The 19,741-nt window shown below is 39.1% G+C and overlaps 1 protein-coding gene across 2 annotated transcripts; it reads left to right on the top strand.

The window, feature by feature from the left end:
- The first annotated feature begins 543 nt into the window (after nt 1–543).
- tm7sf3 (transmembrane 7 superfamily member 3) lies at nt 544–18,155 on the top strand. 2 transcript variants are annotated; one of them, XM_037761136.1, is made up of 12 exons: nt 544–793; nt 4,458–4,612; nt 7,919–8,069; nt 9,248–9,368; nt 12,221–12,392; nt 12,531–12,708; nt 13,900–13,986; nt 15,638–15,718; nt 15,808–15,960; nt 16,083–16,183; nt 16,709–16,871; nt 16,972–18,155. In XM_037761136.1, exons 1-12 carry the CDS (start codon nt 712–714, stop codon nt 17,223–17,225), a joined length of 1,698 nt encoding a protein of 565 aa, XP_037617064.1. In that variant the 5' UTR covers nt 544–711; the 3' UTR covers nt 17,226–18,155. The 2 variants fall into 2 exon arrangements, with proteins under 2 accessions (XP_037617064.1, XP_037617065.1); XM_037761137.1 differs by having other exon boundaries at nt 544–781.
- Nucleotides 18,156–19,741: the final 1,586 nt, after the last annotated feature.

The following is a 19,741-nucleotide window of genomic DNA, read 5'->3' on the forward strand; positions in this document are numbered from 1 at the left end:
CATAATGTCATTAATAGTTACATTTACATTATTCCAGAAAGGCTTTAGTTTAGTGCACAACATGGGTATGGTTGGCCTCCAGATTGCCACAGAGCCTCCAACATAGTTGCTGGGTCTTTAGCTGTCTGCTTTTGATTTGCAGTGTTATGAAGAACCTAGTAAGATTCTTCCATCGAAATTATCTCGTGAACTAGTAGTGGTACACTGTGTCATACACATTTTATACCATTCTTTGTCTGAAGTTTCTATATTTAGCTCTGATTCCCATTTGTTTTTTATGTATAGTGTTGAGCTTACTATTTCCACAATCATTTTAAAGCCTATATATGTTAAGTTTGTATTAGAGTTTGCCATAGATTACCTCCCATTACAAAGACAACCCAACCAGTTATGAATGGACATCAAAAAACACAGATATAAACGAAGTAAGGCTCTCCTAGATAATGTCCAATTAGTTAAACTAGTTAAAACTGTCTGGAGAGGGAGAGGGGGGAGTTATCGCGAGACTTGCAACGTGATTCTCGCGGAAACCTCACAGCCAGCAGTCAGAGAGCTGCAGAGAGAGAGGAGGCTGAAACCGCCAAACTCTCTGTCAGTCCTGTCAAGCATGTCGCTTTCTGCGTCTGCAGGGACTTCTACTACCAAAATACAGAAGACTGAGAGGTTACCAATGATTCTACCGATAGAGAGGTGTTGTTAAAGCAGAGGAAGATGTCTGTTTATCTCTGGATTTGGTGCAAACTGCTGCTGCTGCTCTGTGAAGTTCAAGCTCAAGTGGAAAGTGAGTTTCTAGGTATGATTAATACAGCAATACTTTCACTTTTAACAACCTTATTTATCTTTTTATACAACCTTTAAACCCTTTAAGTACAGGGTTATATATTAGCTAACGTTGTAGAGCAGGTAAACTATAGTTTAAGGTGTGATTCCTGTATGTAAATCACTTGTTGTTGTTGTTGTTGTTGTGTTGTTGTAGCCTTTTTTTTATTTTTTATTTATTTAGTTTATTGGTTTATTTATTGTCATGTGCACAACAATTACAGAAGCATGCTCCCTCCAACAATGCACATTTAAATATGTATTAAAAAAAATTATGCATGTAGAAATGCATTAAAAAGTTAAAATATAGGGATACATTTATATGTATATTAAATAAAAAAAAATAGATTTTATTTTATTCCTTTTCATTTTTATTTTTTTTACTAGTGTAGATTCTTTTTATTTATTTATTTATTATGCTCCCTCCAACAATGCACATTAAATATGTATTTTAAAAAAATTACATATGTTAAAATGCATTAAAAAGTTAAAATATAGGGATACAAATACATGTATATTATAAAAAATATATATTTTATTTTATTCCTTTTAATTTTTTTTTTTACTTGTGTATATTCTTTTTATTTATTTATTTATTAATTTATTTTTTGTGTATGTATGTTTTTCTTTTATCTATACTGGTTCATTACCAACAGGAGAATACACTGTTTACCATTGGTAAGGCCCAATTTTTCTTGGGCGCTACCCACATAATCAGCTGTGCTGCTCATCCCACAAATGCATGATCCTTACAAGTTGGACATCATTGTGAAGGTAAATAAACAGGCTTTCCAACCATGTAAAATACAATGCCAATTAACATTGGAACAACAGAGAAATAATACACCAAACACAAGTTTCCGAACTTTTGTTTCCCAGTTTATTTTCTCACAAAAACTCTGAGACAAATGTCCAGTTTTGGTCATTACACAGCAATTCTAACCAAAAAAAAATTGTGTATAATATTTCTGTGATATTCATATATGTGGATGTTACTAGAATATCATAGTTTTTAATTCATATTTATAGTCAATGTCCTACTGACATGTATTATATTACAGCGTAACAACATTGTGATTTATCTGGTTGAATAGAAAAATCAAAGTTCAAAAGAGTCCTTTGGATCCAAACAGGTGGTGGGTGTTATTGAGAAAATGGGGTAGTGAAACCAAACAGAGTCAGAGTATTTACTCTGATAGGTAAATAAATAAAATACCATGAAATAACAAACAGATTTGTCTGTGCTTTACCGTCTCTGCTGTAGTTTGACAATATGAGACACAGAAAATGAGACACCAAAATAGCCCATGAAATAAGAAATACTTCCACAACATTATTCATTATTAAAGGTGATTTTTTCCTTGCCATTGTCGTATAACAATGCACGCTCATGGGGGATCTCTTGTTGGGTCTCTAAATTATAGAGTACAGTCTAGACCTGCTCTATATGAAAAGCGTTCTGCCAAACACAAGACCTCTCATATTTCCTGTTGTTCACGTGTCAGAAAAAAATCAGGGCTGCAGGTTGTTCCTGAGCTGAGCTGGAGTCTGACCTGCAAACAGTCCGTATGGATCAGACAGCACGTGTGACCTGCAGCAGATCTACACGGCTTTAGTCTTCATACCTCTCTCTCATACAAGCAAACATACAAATACAACAAGACCGTACATGTGATCTGAGCAGTGTAGCCCTTATACTATTGCGTCTAAGTCTTTGGACAAGTGTGTATCTTATAGAAGTCGGCTGGTTAAAGGCAAACGTAAAAAAATTGCTTCTATTTTTGAAAAGGTTATAGGTCATGTCAACCAACATTAAACTAAAGCAGCTATCAGCACTTTCTCAAACTTTGAGGGGCCTCTGAAATCAATCAGAGTGATCTGTGAAAGAGGTTCGGGCTGCAACTAACGATTATTTTCAAAGTGTCTTCTGTTTAAGTTGCTTATAGCTGACAGATGTTTTAGAATGACAGTTTAATAGCAAAAGTCCTTTTTTTGGTTATTGGTCAAACTACATGTGCTTCTCAGATCTAATGAGCGGATCATTGCTGCTGCAGCGTGATCATGTGAAGTGGTCATGGTATGACACGGCAAATCAAGTGTCAGTGCTTTTTTTGCTCATTCCGCTCAGATTAGACATTTACTGGTTACTTAAGAGTTAAATCATCCGTAGTTGATTAATTATTACTGTTTTATTTGAACAGAAAAAAAGACAGCATTGACGTAATCACATGATCAGAGGATGATATGCTGCTCTGCTAATACCAGCTGGTCCAAAGGTTTTCAGATGAAAGTTGAAGTAGGACTGATAGCTTCTGTTTGATTATTTCATTGAATGTAACATAGAGTGCTACAGGGATGACGGATTTTGCATCGCCCTGGGTTCCCTGGACAAAAAGCCGATGGGATTTTAACATTGGGTTTTGGATTATTGCAGAAAATAAGCTCTGTGGCAAACAAACATTTATGATACTTTTGTTCTGCAAGATAATCTCCACAAATGAACACCACTTCTATGACTTTTGAAGCGTGAATGTAATCGAATCAGAAGTAAAAAAGCTAACGTTAGGCTATAAGTATACACAACGAGGCTGTAAAGGCGGACGAGTCGGCGTGACGACGTTTTGTAATCTCATTTAGCCACTTGTTAGCAACCGCCTTTTTTAAGACACATAAAGGCTTCAAAATTTACGAGTGGGATATTTACTGACGTATTTTATGTCGTAGAACAAAACATTAAAATCTCTTCAGCTTGTGTTAACCACAGACCTTATTTCAGGCATCTAACTAAAAACCCATTGACCTCCAGACAAGGGAACCGGAAGTGCTAAAATGCTATCAACTTATTTGTTATTTAATTTATTATAATTTTTTTTTCTCTTTGTATTATTTTATTTATTTTATTTATTTTATTTATTTTATTTATTTTATTTATTTTATTTATTTATTTATTTTAAATTTTTTTAAATTTATTTTTTTTTTAAATTTTGAATGCTGAAGTTGTTAATACGAAAACAACCTCGAAAAAAAGGGAAAAAATAAAGTAAAAATAAAAATAAAAAAATAAAAAATAAAATGCTAACTCATATCTGGGTTTTAGGACTGGGTTTCCTGTAGCACTCTATTGTATTATGCTACATAGTTTGACCTATTTTTGACCAGAAATAATAATAATTAAAAAAAAATAATTGTAGCCCACTGCGGTCTGGACGTTGAAGAAGTTTATACTGCATTGTTAGATCTCTTTCAAGCTGTGATTGAATAAATGGTGATAGCATGCTTCATTATTTCAGTATAGTATTATGTCATTACTCAACACAGTGTGCTTCATTATTCAGCCTTTTCTGTAAGATCCCTCCTGAATGAGCTGCTGACCTGGTTTCAGGTCGCCCACTTGGCGTAGCACCAACTGTCAAAGCTGCTGTCTGTGATGTCAGAGAATTCACAGTTGTTGCTTGGTGTTGTTGATGTTGATTATACAGACATACACAGTATTGTATACTACCTGAGCCTGTCCAGTTGAGGGAACACAGGGACACTGACTGTCGCAGATTATCGGTTTATAGGCAGCACACTACAATCAATCTGCTGCAACAATACCATGTGATTAATCAGACTATTTCTCTCTCTGTCTGACGCAGACCGGGTTGTTTTCCTGCCGGGAACATTTCAGAACGTGAGCGTCTCGCGGAACGAGACGGTGCAGGCCGTGGTGTCCAGGATCGCCTCGGACGTCGCGTTCGTCACTCTGCAGTTCCACACGCAGCACCGCAACGCCACGCTCTCCTACACCAAGGTGAGACAGTGCTGACGTACACTTCTCAGCTTTGACTATTGCAGTAGTCTATATTTCTCCCCCCCGACCCCCCGTTATCTGGACAGGACACATACCGACAGTCCCTATAATATTATACTGATACTGAAGTAATCTTTTAAAGGGACTGTTTGTAACTTTTTACATGTATAACTCAATCCGGGTCGGTGTCCCATGTGCGCTCGCGTGTGGCTGCGCTGTTCAGACTCAGACTCCAATACAAACTACACGGAAGCACCAAAACCGCAGTTTTATCTAGAGAAGCCTGTCTTGCAAAACAGTGTTGGCCGCGGTCGGAGGTCGCGGGGGAGACCGTAGCTTTGGTGGAGTCTCTGCTGTACTCTGCTCCTCTGCCTGCTTGCCTTCACTCACAGCTCGCTCCACCTCAAATAGCACCACTGGTGTTTCTGAGAACATGTACTGTTTACTGGCATGTTCTTCACGGTACAGAGATTGCGCCGAGCATGACGCTGCTCTAAAAGTGTCTTTCTAAAGATGTAGAGGCAGTAAAGTCGGTTAGCAGGATGAAAGATCAGCGATGTTAAGAGTCTAAGATGTATCATTTTCTGTTAAATCAGCAAATCAAACGCCTCGGCATTTATCTCCTTCATGTTTCTCCACGTCTTTAATCGAGTGATTCTTTTAGTGGCAACAGTAGAAATGCAAACTAAACTGTGAAATTAAAGACATGCGTTCATGTATGAGCAGGCAAGTTAGATCTACCTCTGATGAATGAATGAGGCTTTGTGAGCGAGGTCGTCCGGCCGACCCGCTGGGAGTCAGCTGACGTACAGTCCACTGGTCATGAGGGCGGCCCTAAAGGGGGAAACCTTCTGGCGTCGGTCCCAGAAGTCTCAGGGGGGACGGCTCGGTTTAGGTCCACACTGCGGAGACGGACAGATAGACTAATTTAGTTCAGCTTTATAATTTTTTTTCTGGTGATGAAACAGTACGAGACAAGAAGAAAGGAAAACACATCCATGAGTTTCTCAGTGGCAGAAAACGTTCAACACTGAGCCGATCACTAGCAAAATAAATTCACAGAGAAAAAAGAGGTTTAATGAAGAGAGTGAACATGCACACTACACACTTTCCTTTTATATGGTTATCTTCCTTTCACTCATTTCCTTTTCCTTTTTTTGCATCACTCTCACTCTCTGCAAAACACAAGATCCGTTTTTTATTTGTTTTATCAACCAATAGCTGCCAATGCTGACTGTCCATTTCTACTTCCGGTTAACAAACCAGATGTTTAAAACTCTTCAGCAAGTTTAAAATAAACTGAACCCACAGTAGTTTGATATAGTTTTATATAGTTTGATCCCTCTTGTGATTATAATGGTTTTGCAGTTGCTCTACCTCTGTGGCGTATTAGATCAATTCAGTGAAAACCACATCGAGTATCTCTCTGCCCACTCCAGCACTGTCTGACAACAACAACAAGATGAGTGTCAAACAATGGAGTAGTTGTATGAGCAGTTGGGGCTGAGAGTCATACTATGTGTGCACAACGCTTCGACGTCACACAACAGTAATTCAGCTGATGCTCACTGGTAAATAGGGTTGTCACGATACCAGAAATCTAGTAGTCGATACCAATAACAGTGAATTTACACGATTCACGATACCAATTCGATACCACGGTAAAAAAAAAAAAAAAACACAACAATAAATCCAATGTAATTCAACACGTACTCTTTTATTAAAAACATTTAAACATTGTAAAAAACAGAGGCATGTAGCCTTTTTGTAATAAATAAAAATAATTGACCTATTTTGTTAATTTTGGCGTATCAGCGGCATGTTATCTTATCAATCGATAGTCAGACGACGGACACTACCTACTGACCGTGAACGCATCTGCTCCATCAGCTCACAGTAGAAGCAGGAAAAGCAGCAATATTTCACGTTTCATTCCAATGCTATAAGGGAACCATAACGTTAATGAGGTAATCGCCGTGAGGTGGATGGAGCCGTCTTATCAACACGGGGCGGCTGTGGTTCAGAGGGTAGAGCAGGTTGTCCACAAATCGGAAGGTCGGTGGTTCGAAGCCCGGCTGTTCCGGGTCACATGTCGATTTGTCCTTGAGCAAGACACTTAACCCCAAATTGCTCCCGAAGGCATAGCCATCGGTGTGTGAATGAGTATTTAGATTAGATCCTGATGGGCAAAGTTGGCACCTTTCCTCTGCCATCAGTGTGTGAATGTGTGTGTGAATGGGTGAATGCTGACATGTAGTGTAGAGCGCTTTGAGTGGTCGGAAGACTAGAAAAGTTCATTTACCAAGTCCATAAAACGATTAAGCGATGACATTTTGGACCGACATGGAAGTCAAACAGCAACTTGACTGGTTGGCGGAGGCGTACAACCACAAGGCGCTAATTCTAGTTTACTTTTTTTTTCTGCTATGTTATTTTCTTTCCATTTGGTAACACACATCCTTTTGTTGAGTTTACCAGTCCAGGATGTGGTGGACTGTGTCACACACACTTCAGTGATTTCCTCATTCTGCTGTCAAGAACGCTCAAAACACATTTTGGTTGAATTGCTGAACATTATTTTAAGTATGGCTTTACATTTAACACAATAATTTGCACATTTACCAAACCAATTGAATACCATATTACAGTTACTTAAAGGAGAAGGCTGGTATTGTTTTATATTGTCCTTATTGTCTGCAAATACCATGAAAATGAATAAATAGTGATTTTTTTAGGGTCTATTTTTCAGCTGCAGATTAATAAACTATGTTTATCATAATAAAGTGACATGACAACAATGGAGCTCTTTGGCACAGAGGCTTTGATACACACAATACTTGTCAGTAGGATATATTCATTGTTGTTTTAGGCTTTTCATGGGATTTGTAGACAACAACATTGAACATCAGCAGACTTCTCTGTGAACCCTCGGACTTATTTGAACTTCTCGCTTGCTCTGCCAATAAACAAATTAATCCGGTCTCATTGCATTACTTGGATTTCAACAGTCACAAGCGTTTTTGTTGACTTTTTTTGGTCACCACTGTCTCATGAGATTAAAGTGTGTTGTTTTCAGAAGAGAAAATATTTATTGCTGTCTGGCAGAAGATTGTCTCGCCATTTCTGTCCAGACTGAAATATCTCAACCACTTTTGTCTGGATTGCCATAAAAGCCTATCGAAATTATTGATCCACTTAGCCTCTTCGACTCTTGTTGTCTTCCTGTCTAAAGTGATTTTTAATCGTTCTGTTTATTTACTATCGCATGTTTCCACTGACAAAATGATCTTTGTGTGTTTGGTTCAGATGCCGGCTCTGGGTTCCTCTCTGACAGCGGTGGACCCGGGGCTCCTGTCGACTCTCCTGCAGGGCCAAGTGTCCCTCTCCTTGTTCCTGTCTTCTCTTAACGAGGACACTGTGGCGGGCACCGGGGTCATCCTCCCATACTCCAGCACCGGTACTTCTTCCTAAACACTCTTCCGGGCGATCATGTTAAGCAGCGGAACAACTTGCGGAGCCTTCGAGCACCACGCGAAAGCCACGATGACGTAATTTAACCATAAACCAGGCTTTAGGCTTCTCTTCTTTGGTTTTTCTTTTACCATGCTTTTTATTGTCTCCTTAAGAAAAAATGACTACAACAACCTAAACAATGACAAATAAAGTAATATGTACATACAGTATAATAACAGATAGTAACTGTAAATTGAAAAACTAGGAGAAAAGGAGAAATAAATATAATAATACTAATTTAAAAAAAAAAAAATAAAATAAGAAATATTAAAAAATAAAATAAATTAAAAAATAAAATATAAAAAAATAAAATATAAACAATTAAGAAATATAATAATAGTATCCATAAATAAATAATAATTAGTAAAATAAATTCACACATCAGATTTCGAACACCTACTTATATCCCTGTGGTATACAGAGTACATGCAGTACTGTGAGTTTAATGCACGTTTACAAGAGTATACATATATATATTGATTAAAAGTTTTAATCATGATTAATCGCATGATTGTCCGTAGTTAATTGTGATTAATCATAAATTAAATCAAATTTTGTATCTGTTCAAAATGTACATTAAGGGGAGATTTTGTCAAGTAGTTAATACTCAAATATGCTCGTTTGCAAATGTACGTATATATTTATTATTGGAAATCAATTAACAACACAAAACAATGACAGATATTGATCCAGAAACCCTCACAGGTACTGCATTTAGCATAAAACAATATGCTCAAATCATAACATGGCAAACTGCAGCCCAACAGACAACAACAGCTGTCAGTGTGTCAGTGTGCTGACTTGACCATGACTTGCCCCAAACTGCCAAATAATTGTAAGACTTCTCTGATTTGAACCTTTCTTGCATGAGAAGTCAGAAATAAGGAAGTTACAACTACAAAAAGATACAAATCAGTTGATTTTGACTTGAGGAAGCTCGTGCAGCTCTAGCATTGATTGTGCGTGGTTGCCCATCTGCCTTCTTAGTGTGTTGAAACACTCTAACGAAGTCATCCTGACATGGCAGGATGCCACTGTAAACCTCAGGGGAGTGTTTTTTGCCCTCTGTTGTCCTAACATGCCCGAAACCAACTTCTGAGAATGAATTTGTTCTCTTTTTAGATCCGGTCCCTGGAGCTTGTAACACGGAGTCCAACCTGGACATCGACCCAAACGTCTACATCCACTACAACCTCTACGAGACCACGATCCGCTTTGCACCGGCAAACTTAGGATATGAGAGGTAACAACACTAGACTGGCTGGTCAACTTCCTGTTCAGCCTGTTCAGCTGTAGGCAGCATGAACCCTGTGCTCGCATCACGTCTGCCAGGGCCTGCAGGCAAACCGCATCTCTGTGGATTTGCATTGAAATGATCTCGCGCTCTCTTACCGCCACACTCACACGTCTATATTCACTACAGAGTCTTGCACAAGACTGCATGAGCCTCCCCTCCTCCATCTCCGCCTCCTCTATGGGTGATAGTACTCGCTTCATTTTCTCAAGAATGCCGTCTCGGGGCGGATAAACAGAGGACTCGTTCACTTGTTGAACCATTTCCTGTTGTGTCATTACCTGCCAGTCTGAAGCTGCACAGACTCCACTGTTTGTAAATCTCTAGTGAGGTTTATAGGAATGCTTTTGGGGAGGTTTTTGCAGTTCTGTTGTGGTTTGGAAAGGAATATCTTGAGGGGATGTTGTGTCATTCTAGGACAATTTAGAAAGGCCAAACCACATGTGTAAAACGTGGCAAATTTTAAATTTTCAGCTCATTACCAACTGTGGTTTTGGACAAATACTAGGATCCTTTGTTGGCTGTCCTCAGTTGCCAGTCAGTTCACTTCAGTTAACTTGTTTGGCATGTCTGACTGGTGTAATTTGTTATTATTATGTCAGGTGAGGACACCACATGATGAGCACACCTACCAGGCTATCTAATATCTAAACCCGAGCTGTGTTACACTCGCGCAGTCCACTTAAAGTGCAACTGAGTCACATGTTCGCACTGAAAAAGTGACAAAATTAAGCAAAATGAACTGACTATGGACACTCTGCCTATTGAAATCAGACTCCCTACTTCATTACCATCTTTTAAATCCCTTCTTCAAACTTTCTTTTATAGGAAAGCCTTTTTGAATAATTAATATGATGCTGGTTTTTATCATCCCTCTCTGGCCAGTTTATTCTGCTTTTTTTTTTTAAATATATTTTATCCCCAGATGTGTCTTGTTTTTTATGATCCCTCTGTTGTTTGTATTTTATTTTTTACTGATTTTATTTATTTATTTTTTATGTTTTTTATGTTTTTTTTGTTGTTGTTTTTTCTGAAAAGCTTTTTTCTAAGAAAAAAAAAAAAAATCCTCGAATGAAATCGTCAAATTTTATTTAAGTGATTCATCAGATTAAAGTTAGTCTTTTTGTATTAAATCAACTTTCTTAAATTAATATAACTCATCAGTGCGCGCCTCCCTTTATGTGCAGCAAACAGTTTTATGACAGCAGTGAAAATGTTTTTGAAAGGCTAAACGCCAACATATTACAGATTGAAGCAGAATATCCCGCTAGATAAAAACACGTTTTCAATACATTCTGCCTTTTGGACTTTACAACGGGATCACAAGAGTCAGAAACAATCCTCTATGCAGCCAGCACTGGAATCTAATTCTCCAAATAGTATAACACTAATTGTATTAGTGTAGCCTGATCTTTATAGTCGACTCCAAAATGGCACCAATTCACTTAAATACAATTTTCTTGAGCGTCTGGGTTTACAGAGATGAGACACACAGTAAGTCTCGGGGACGTTAGCAGCCGTTCCCAGCCTTATTTGGAACCACAAAATTGTTGTGAGATGCCAATAATTGCTTTATAGATCATTGAGGTCCAGCTGCGTTAAACTTCATAAAGAGAAATCAAAAGGTTTTTTCCAAAGATTTAATACTTATTTGTTGTTTTCTGGGGTTTTCTTGGAGCTGTCTCGCCCCGTCCACAATTACTTCACACGGACGCAGCTCCTCTACTTCCTTTGTGCATTGTGGGACATTAGTGTACATCAGCAACACTCTCAGGTGGTAACACATGAAATATTCAAAACCTGCTTAGAATTAATGTGTGGTATGGAAATAGGACAAAGCAAATGCACAAAGGAAATTGAGGGAGTGACAAAAACAAAGCATTAAATCGTTGAAATAGTTTGCTTTCTCCTTCCTCCTGTGATTTAAAGATACAAAAAACAGGATTGAGTCATGCATGCATGAAGCGGATGTTCTGAATACACCTCACAGCTACATGTCTGATTGTCAGCTTTCACACACTCCGACCCACAACTGCAGTTCACTCAGTGCACCGGTGAACCACAGAGTTACACAGAATGATATTACATAATACACAATGATGTCAAGTTTCAGATTTAGCACCTCTCTCTCACTCTCTCTCTGTTTATTGTGTCGGTTAAATAACATTTAAACTAGGACTGTCAATCGATTAAAGTATTTATTCGTAATCACACATTTTTTATCTGTTCAAAATGTATCTTTAAGGGAGATTTGTCAAGTATTTAATACTCTTATTAACATGGGAGTGAACAAATATGCTGCTTTATGCAAATATATGTATATATTTATTATTGGAAATCAATTACCAACACAAAACAATGACAGATATTGTCCAGAAACCCTCACAGGTACTGCATTTAGCATAAAAATATGCTCAAATCATAACATGGCAAACTGCAGCCCAACAGGCAACAACAGCTGTCAGTGTGTCAGTGTGCTGACTTGACTATGACTTGCCCCAAACAGCATGTGATTATCATAAAGTGGGCATGTCTGTAAAGGGGAGACTCGTGGGTACCCAGAGAACCCATTTTCATTCACATATCTGGAGGTCAGAGGTCGAGGGACCCCTTTGAAAATGACCATGACAGTTTTTCCTCGTCGAAATTAAGCGTAAGTTTGGAGCGTTATTTAGCCTCTTTCTCAACAAGCTAGTGTGACATGGTTGGTACTAATGGATTAATTAGGTTTTATAGTTTCATATGATGCCAGTATCTTCACTCTTAGTGGTGTTAAAACAAATTTGCTCGTTCTCCATCAGGGGAGAAACTCCTCCGGTCTGCGACGAATCGACAGAAGCCAACACGCGCTGGCGGCTGCGGTATGACATCTACCAGTACTTCCTGCCCGAGAACGACCTATCGCAGCGCAGCCTGTTCAGCGGCGTTCAGGCCGTGGCCGACGTCCAGGGCATGCTGCAGAACGGCAAACGGGTGGGGCACCAAGAACACCATCATTTACCCTTTTTTTTAACTGCTTATGTTCCATGTTTATCTGCTAAATATGAAGCTTTAAATAGCAGAAGTACAACTCTCTGCTTGCTAACTCTTCATCACTCCGTCTCCCCGCAGGTCACGACGTTGTTATCATCAGATAGGACCATGGCGGTGTTCAACTCCATCCCCGGGCAAGGCGTCGTCTACTCCATCATCGTCAGAGACCCGCTGTTGAACACGTCGGCCTCCTACGTCCCCGTCCACACCTACGCCTGCAGCTTTGCTTCCACTCTGGACGGCTGTCAAACACTTGGTGAGTTCAGATACTGAACGCGTTGCTCTCTGCTTTATTATTCCATCGCTTGTAATCCTGCATTTGTCGGATTTCTTCTTCTTTTTTTTTGCTTTCGTGACGCATGAAACAAAAATTTTTTTTAATACTAATTTGTGAAAAACTTTAATTTAGGTGAATTCATTGATAAAAAAACATTTTTGAATGAAACAATTTAGTGATACGACAATTGCAAACTGCATCTAACACATTTATATGCAGTATTTTTGAGTCATGGGATCCTCAATCTAAATTATGCTTAAAAAAATGCACAAAAAAATCTTCTTCTGAAATCTGATTCAACAAACCGATGGGTAATCTCTTGATATTATATTATCTAACAAGTAGTTAAGATAAGAAAAAGCAACAAATCCCCCAAAAATTCAATAAAGGCTAGTTAACTGAAGGTATAATATGTAACTTTTCCACATTAAAGTGTCTAAAAATGACTAGACTCATGTTATATATTTTGTTGAGTTGTGTTTTTACATCATCCCAAATGTTTCCAACAATGTTCTTTTAATTAAGCGTTGTTCTCGTCTGCCAGACTGTAATAAATTGACTTTTTATCCAGTTTTAACAATACACTTTTTAGATCTCGGTCGTTTTTTAACTCTATATTTTAACCGGATGAAGGATTTTAGTCATCGGATGTGTCGATATTAAGTTATCAGAGAATCAAGCTGAGCGAACGTCAGCGGCAGCTCGGCTCGCAGCCCCTCCGGGACGTCCCGTGTCCGCCGAACGGCGTCGGAGAAACGCTGATTTTTAACGTGAAGCTGCTTTATTCAGTGTTTATAGTGGTTTTGATCAGCGAGGAGACCTCTGTGGATAATTTGGCTCCTGGTAAAAAACCTCCTGAACGACGAACGCTGAAAGAATCCAACAAATCCCATGATCCCACGCTACTTCAAGATGTCACCAAACTGTTATTGTTTTGATTAAGAGACCTCATAGCGGCAGAAACATTGCATATTGTGCATTTAAGGTAGGTTGTAGGAAGAAGCGTGGGCTCCGGATGAAATACAAGAACGTCTTACTCCCTCAGAAATAGCAGAAAGCTTTTTGCAGAGGCGAGGAATGTTATGAGACGAGGTTTGACCTTCAGCTACTCTGCTTTAATGACTTATTTTATTATTATTATTATTATTATTATTATTATTTCATTTTCAGGGAGGATATCTACGAGGATTTTCTTCACCATCGCTGGCTTGGCTGGCCTGTTTGTCTGCTTCTTCGGGCATCGATTCTTCAAAATTGGTGAGTAGTTTGACATCGCTTTATGTGCCTTTATTATGGTGATAAGTATATATTATAGTATTATTCAAATCCATTGCATAGCATTAATATTCCACGGGACACCTTACTAAGTATATGTGTATGTGTATTTACTTTTTTCATTTAACAAAACACAGTAGTGGAATCTATAAAGGATGGTTTCAGCCTGTGAATGTGATTCAATAAAAAGACATCAAGCTCTTTAAGTCTACAAGTCTGAGAAAACAAGTTGGTCTAAAAACAGAACTCTCTGTTTTGACTCAAAACTGAAACTGAGTTATGTCTCTCCTAAACTTGTCTTTTTCCAGACACAGTTCACTTTAGGGTCAACAGGATAGATTATTTGGGGTTCAGAGGTCATGTTTGTGAGTTTCAAAACGTCCTCGTAGGAACATTACAAATGAGTCAAACGGAAGCAGAGCTCTGGCGTGGTGTTGACACACAGTGCAGCAAAGATACTTTTACTTAATCCCGTGTAGTTTTCAATTGCAAGTACTAGTGGGAACCGCTTTCAGTGATCATGTCTGTCCGGGTCAAACTGATGACGGATGATTATTTAACCGAATTTTTGTTGTGCATCATTTCTCATGCAGATTATACATTTGTATATTTATTACATGAATACAAACAAAGTAATGAAACGTACCGCTTCGCTATTTACTGGCAGTTCTTCTGCCTTTTCCCCTCATTGCCGTTTTTGGCCGTTTTCTGCAGCACAAGCGTGCACGCAGAACGGCGCCCCCTTTAACCCTTGGGTTCCTCGCTCTCTCTCGCCCGGTAGCGGCACGGAGGGAGACGGGCGCTGGTCTACACTTATTATTGCCAAGTTATTCAGAGGAAATTACTTTCTATTTCCCGTCAAAATATCAGTGTACGCGCAGCAGCACCAGCCTCAAGGTATCCAGCCGGACAGCAGAAGGTCTGCGAGGCGAAGTATCAAGGTCGTAAAGTAAAAAACAAAATTCAATCTAACGTAGTTTTAAAATGTTTTTCCATATGTTGTCATGTATGAGAGGACCCCAAATGAACACTTCATTTGATTACTGTAAGCTAATTATTTAAACATCAGATTCTGCCCCGAGCTTTTTGATCCATACAAGCGATCGATCACTGTAACCGTGATCACCAGAAGCGGTTTCCACTGTATTTGTAGATATGATCATCAGAAACTCAGCTTGTCGGGTGTGGTGCCGGCGGCATGTGGTCTCCCTCGCATGTGATGCAGAAATGTATTTGTTCCAAACTACAACCCATGACTGTGATCAGCCCGTGGTTCTGATAGATCTGGAAGTGACGGAGTTAGAGGACGTGATACAGTGCGTTTATTCTGCTTTCATCCACTTCCAGCAGCTGGAGGCACATCTGTCCTGGTTCTATGCATAGTTATATGAATTACTGTGAAGTGTAAAGAATTTTATATACTCTCTCTTTCTCTGTTTTCTGCCTCTATATACAACGAAATTGGTAATTTGTGGGCAAATATTTCAAAATAAGATGGGAGACCGGTGTTCTTGTCCCGTGTGAAACCAGAAGTCAACGTTGATTTATTGATGTAACTTCCGTACTCAAGCATGTGTGAATTACTGTGAAGTGTTTATTGACTCTCTCTCTGTTTCTGCGTCTTGTCCTGTAGAGTTGTTCTGCATGGGATTTAGCTTTGGAACGTTTTTCTTCTTCGTGCTGATCACACGGACCACCGGACTGGACTACGACAGTGAGTTGTTTTTGTCCTCTACTTCGATCATTTGCTGTTCATATGATTCAACATCCCACAGTAAGAATCCTCTCTCTCTCTCTCTGCAGTCTGTCTGGCCGTGTCGGCGGTGATCGGCGTGGTGGGCGGCGTCCTCCTGGTGATGAGCTGGTGGCGTTTCGGTTCAGTCATGGCCTGCGTCATCGTGGTCGGACTGATGCTCGGCTTCCTCATCGCCTCCACGGTCCTCTTCACTCCTCTCGGTAGGATAAAAGATGCCGTCTGGTGTGGTCTTCTATAACATGACCTCAAGTCACCCATCTTTGTTTGTAGGATTTCATAAACACTGTTATAAATCTATGTGTGTTTCTGCGTCTCTGTCCAGGCGACCTCGAGGTGTTCAGGCGTTCGGATACGGTTTTCTGGGTGACGTTCTGCTGCATCATGATTGTCGCTCCGCTCTTCTTCGTGCGTTGGCCCAGAGAGGTAACAGATTTATCACCTCAGCCCACTCACTACAGCATGTGTAAGATTTAAGCTCTTCACTCTGGCGCCATCTAGTGGCGGCATTAGGAAATTACACAGTGATAAGCAGCGCTGAATAATTAGAAATACGGTATAATCACAATGATTTTAGTAATTTAAGTAATTTTAAATAAGATGAAACTTGAAGAAATAACACGACATAACTGAAACACAATCACGACATGGTCTAATATACTCTACATGAAACATTAATTATTCCTTTAACAAAATCCACTTGTTATATGCATGCAGTCTTTTCAAAATAAACTTCCGTCTTCACAGGAAACTACTTGGTTAGGTTTAGGAAAAGATTGTGGTTGACTTCTGGTTTCACACGGGACACGGACATCGGTCTCCTGGATGACAGTCAGGTGTTTTTTGATCAACCTCGACCTCCTTCCTGTATCGATTGTGGGATATACACGAATTACAGTGCAATACTTTTTCTAGGTCTAGCTGTGAACATCTTGTTTTTTGTGTTGCTAGGGTAACATCATCACGTGCGGCGTCGTCGGCGCTTACGCTGTGATTCTGGGCGTCAACGCCTACTTTTACACCAGCCTGTCCTACATCACGCTGAACATCCTCAAACGCTTCCTCAACAACAACTACAGCGCCGCGTTCACCGACATGCCCTTCCAAGCCATCGGTGAGTTCACAACGCCAAGTCTCAGTTTTAACACCATCAAACTTCAAAATGTTTGTGTCTCATCTCGTCTTGTTGTTTTCTTCCTCTCCCCGTCAACCAGACTACGTCATGATCACGGTGTGGGTGGTGCTCGGCGTCTGCGGCATCGTCCTGCAGCTGTACCGCGAGCGCTGCCGCCCGTTCTTCCCGCCCAGCCCGTACCTCATGTGGCTGCAGGAGCGCGAGCGGCGCACGACCAACGTCCTGGACCCGAGCCACCACTTCCCCCCGCTGCCCAACCGCCTCCTGGCCAGAGCGCGGCAGCTCACCAAGAGGATGGAGCCGGCCGGAGAACACACGCCGCTGCTCCTGTAAACCTCGAGGCACCCCTCGGATTACATGTTAACAGTCGGGGGTCTTAACCGAGAAGAGGAGAAGATCCCTGTGATGCGTTTTATAAACTGTGGAGAGATCTTGGTGATCTGGAGGAATATTGTCCCCAGATCAGCGGACTGAAAGACGGTCGTAGACGTAGAAACGCAGCACCAAGAGGGAGGGATTATACCGCTGACGCTCTCCAGGTGGATTTTTTAAAATCTCGTACAAAGTTTCGTACAAAGACAGTGACCTTTTTTTCCCTGAACGCCACTTTTATTTAACACTTGAAGACATTTTAACCACTGAAACTGTTCATGAAGAACTAAAGTTTTATCATTGAATGTCTCAAACGTAGCCGTTGGTGCTTTATGGTGTCTGTTGCTTCTTGCACTAAAGTCACAAACTACTAACTTTTAACAAAGCGAGGCATTTTATCTGTTGGATTGACGCAACAACGTATTTGATATCTACTTTTTGTCGCCCTGCTGGCATCTAAAGAAACTGCGTTCACTCAGTTTTAAACTACACACTCAGGCCAGACTTTAATGAAGACTACTACGTACCTTAAAGTTGATTTAAAGCTTTTTAATTGAACAGATAAAGTTTGTGTGATGATTCGATGTCTTAGACTAAACTCTAAATGTGCCATAGGAAGTCATGATAGTACGGAAGCCCTGAAAGGCAAGTGAGAATTTTTATTTTTTTCTGGTGATCCATTTTCTAAGTCTGATCTAAATCATTTTCTTTCCCGTGTTTATGACTTGAAAAAAAAGTTTTTTCCAGGATAATCTTTCAAAGTTCCTTTTTTTTCTGTGACACAAGTGAAAGCTTAGTCTGATTTAGAACATGGGGTAGTGTTTTTTTTCCACCTGTTTTCACTAAGAGGCAAAGAAAAAAAAAGTAACTTAGAAAAATCTGCCTAAAAAAAAAATGTTTTTTCACCTGTTTTCACAAAGAGGAAAAAAGAAAAAATCAGCCTGATTTTTTTTTTCACTTACAAAGAAAAAAAGTAAAATAGAAAAATCTGCCTAATTTCTTTTTCACTTGTTTTCACACAGGTAAAAAAAAAAAACTTAAAAATTATTATTATTTTTCACTAACACAGGCAAAGAAAAGTCATTTAGAAAAATCAGCCTACATTTGTTTTTCACTAACAGGAAAAAAAGTCACTTAAAAAAAAAAAAAATCTGCCTAAAAATGTTTAATATAGAAAAATCAGCCTGATTTTTTTTCATTTGTTTTCATACAGGAAAAAAAATAACTTAAAAAAATCACCCTGAAAATTTTTTTCCACCCGTTTCACAGAAAAAAAAGAAACTTAGAAAAGTTATCCTAAAGTTTTTTCACTTGTTTTCACACAGAGGCAAAAAAAGCATCTTAGAAAAATCAGCCTGAATTTTTTTTTTTTTTCACTTACACAGAAAAAAATTAACTTAGAAAAATAAGCCTGAAATTGTTTCACTTGTTTTCACAAAAACAACTTTTTCCCACCTGTTTCACATAAAAAAAAGAGAAAGTTAGAAAGATTATCTTGGCAAAAAAATTTTTTTTCATCTGTTCTTAATTCATAAACACAGGAGAGAAAATAATTTAGATCAGATTTAATAAATGCATCACCAGAAAAAAAAAAAAAAATGTTCTCGCTGGCCTTTCAGGGCTTCCGTACCATGGGGTCAAACAGGTCAGTAAAGTGAGGATGCAGGTCGGTCACAAACAACTGACAAACTGAATAAATATTGCACAGTTTAGCCTCAACACAGAATAAGAAAACGGTATTTTCCTCTGTCAGGACAGATGTTTTAACCTCTTGCTCGCTGGTGTGTCTTTGATTGCACTGAACTTATGCGGTCCGGTCGATCTGTTTTGTAATTTGCACACTGGATTTTAATGTATTTAATTTTTCTGCTGATTAATTATGAATGTTTTTTAAACCGTGACCTTTCTCGGGGTTTCACGCTCAGCCTTTTTTAGACCACAATGCACTGAGAACAAACTGCTGAAACCTTCCACTTCAAGCCTGTAAATGCCTGTCAGTATTTTATTTAGCCATTTTCTGGATTTGTGACTTTTTAAAGAAAATGCAGACATGTCTATGAAAAATGAGGTCAATAGTAATTTAATGTTTTGATATTTAATAAATGCCTACAGGTAAAAGCTTTCTGATCTTTCCTTTGGTTTTGATGTAATGTGAACAGAGAGGCGAAGTCCCGCCCCTTCCGGTGGACCACCATGGGACCTTATTTCGGAAAAGCACTGTGATGCTATACGATGATGAACACTTGGGAGAAATCCACATCTATCAATGTGTTTGACTTGAACAAAACAAATGAGGTCTTTTGTTGTTTATCATGGGGATGTATAAAAAGAGAAGTTGGCTGGTGTAGTTTACATTCTGTGATTAAAAAAGAGTTCATTTATTCCTCCCATCTCTTCATAATCCAACATAAATCACAACCACCTGCAGCAGGGGTCAGCAACCTTTACTATCAAAAGAGACATTTTAGGCAAAAAAA

This window comes from Sebastes umbrosus, chromosome 23, assembly GCF_015220745.1.
Source record: "Sebastes umbrosus isolate fSebUmb1 chromosome 23, fSebUmb1.pri, whole genome shotgun sequence".
Taxonomy (NCBI): domain Eukaryota; kingdom Metazoa; phylum Chordata; class Actinopteri; order Perciformes; family Sebastidae; genus Sebastes; species Sebastes umbrosus.

Excerpts from the sequence above, each read along its gene's own strand:
- tm7sf3 (XM_037761136.1), top strand. The coding sequence starts at position 712 with ATGTCTGTTTATCTCTGGATTTGGTGCAAACTGCTGCTGCTGCTCTGT. Across the intron at positions 8,070-9,247 it reads CCTCCCATACTCCAGCACCG|ATCCGGTCCCTGGAGCTTGT; the intron begins GTACTTCTTCCT and ends TTCTCTTTTTAG. Across the intron at positions 13,987-15,637 it reads GCATCGATTCTTCAAAATTG|AGTTGTTCTGCATGGGATTT; the intron begins GTGAGTAGTTTG and ends CTTGTCCTGTAG.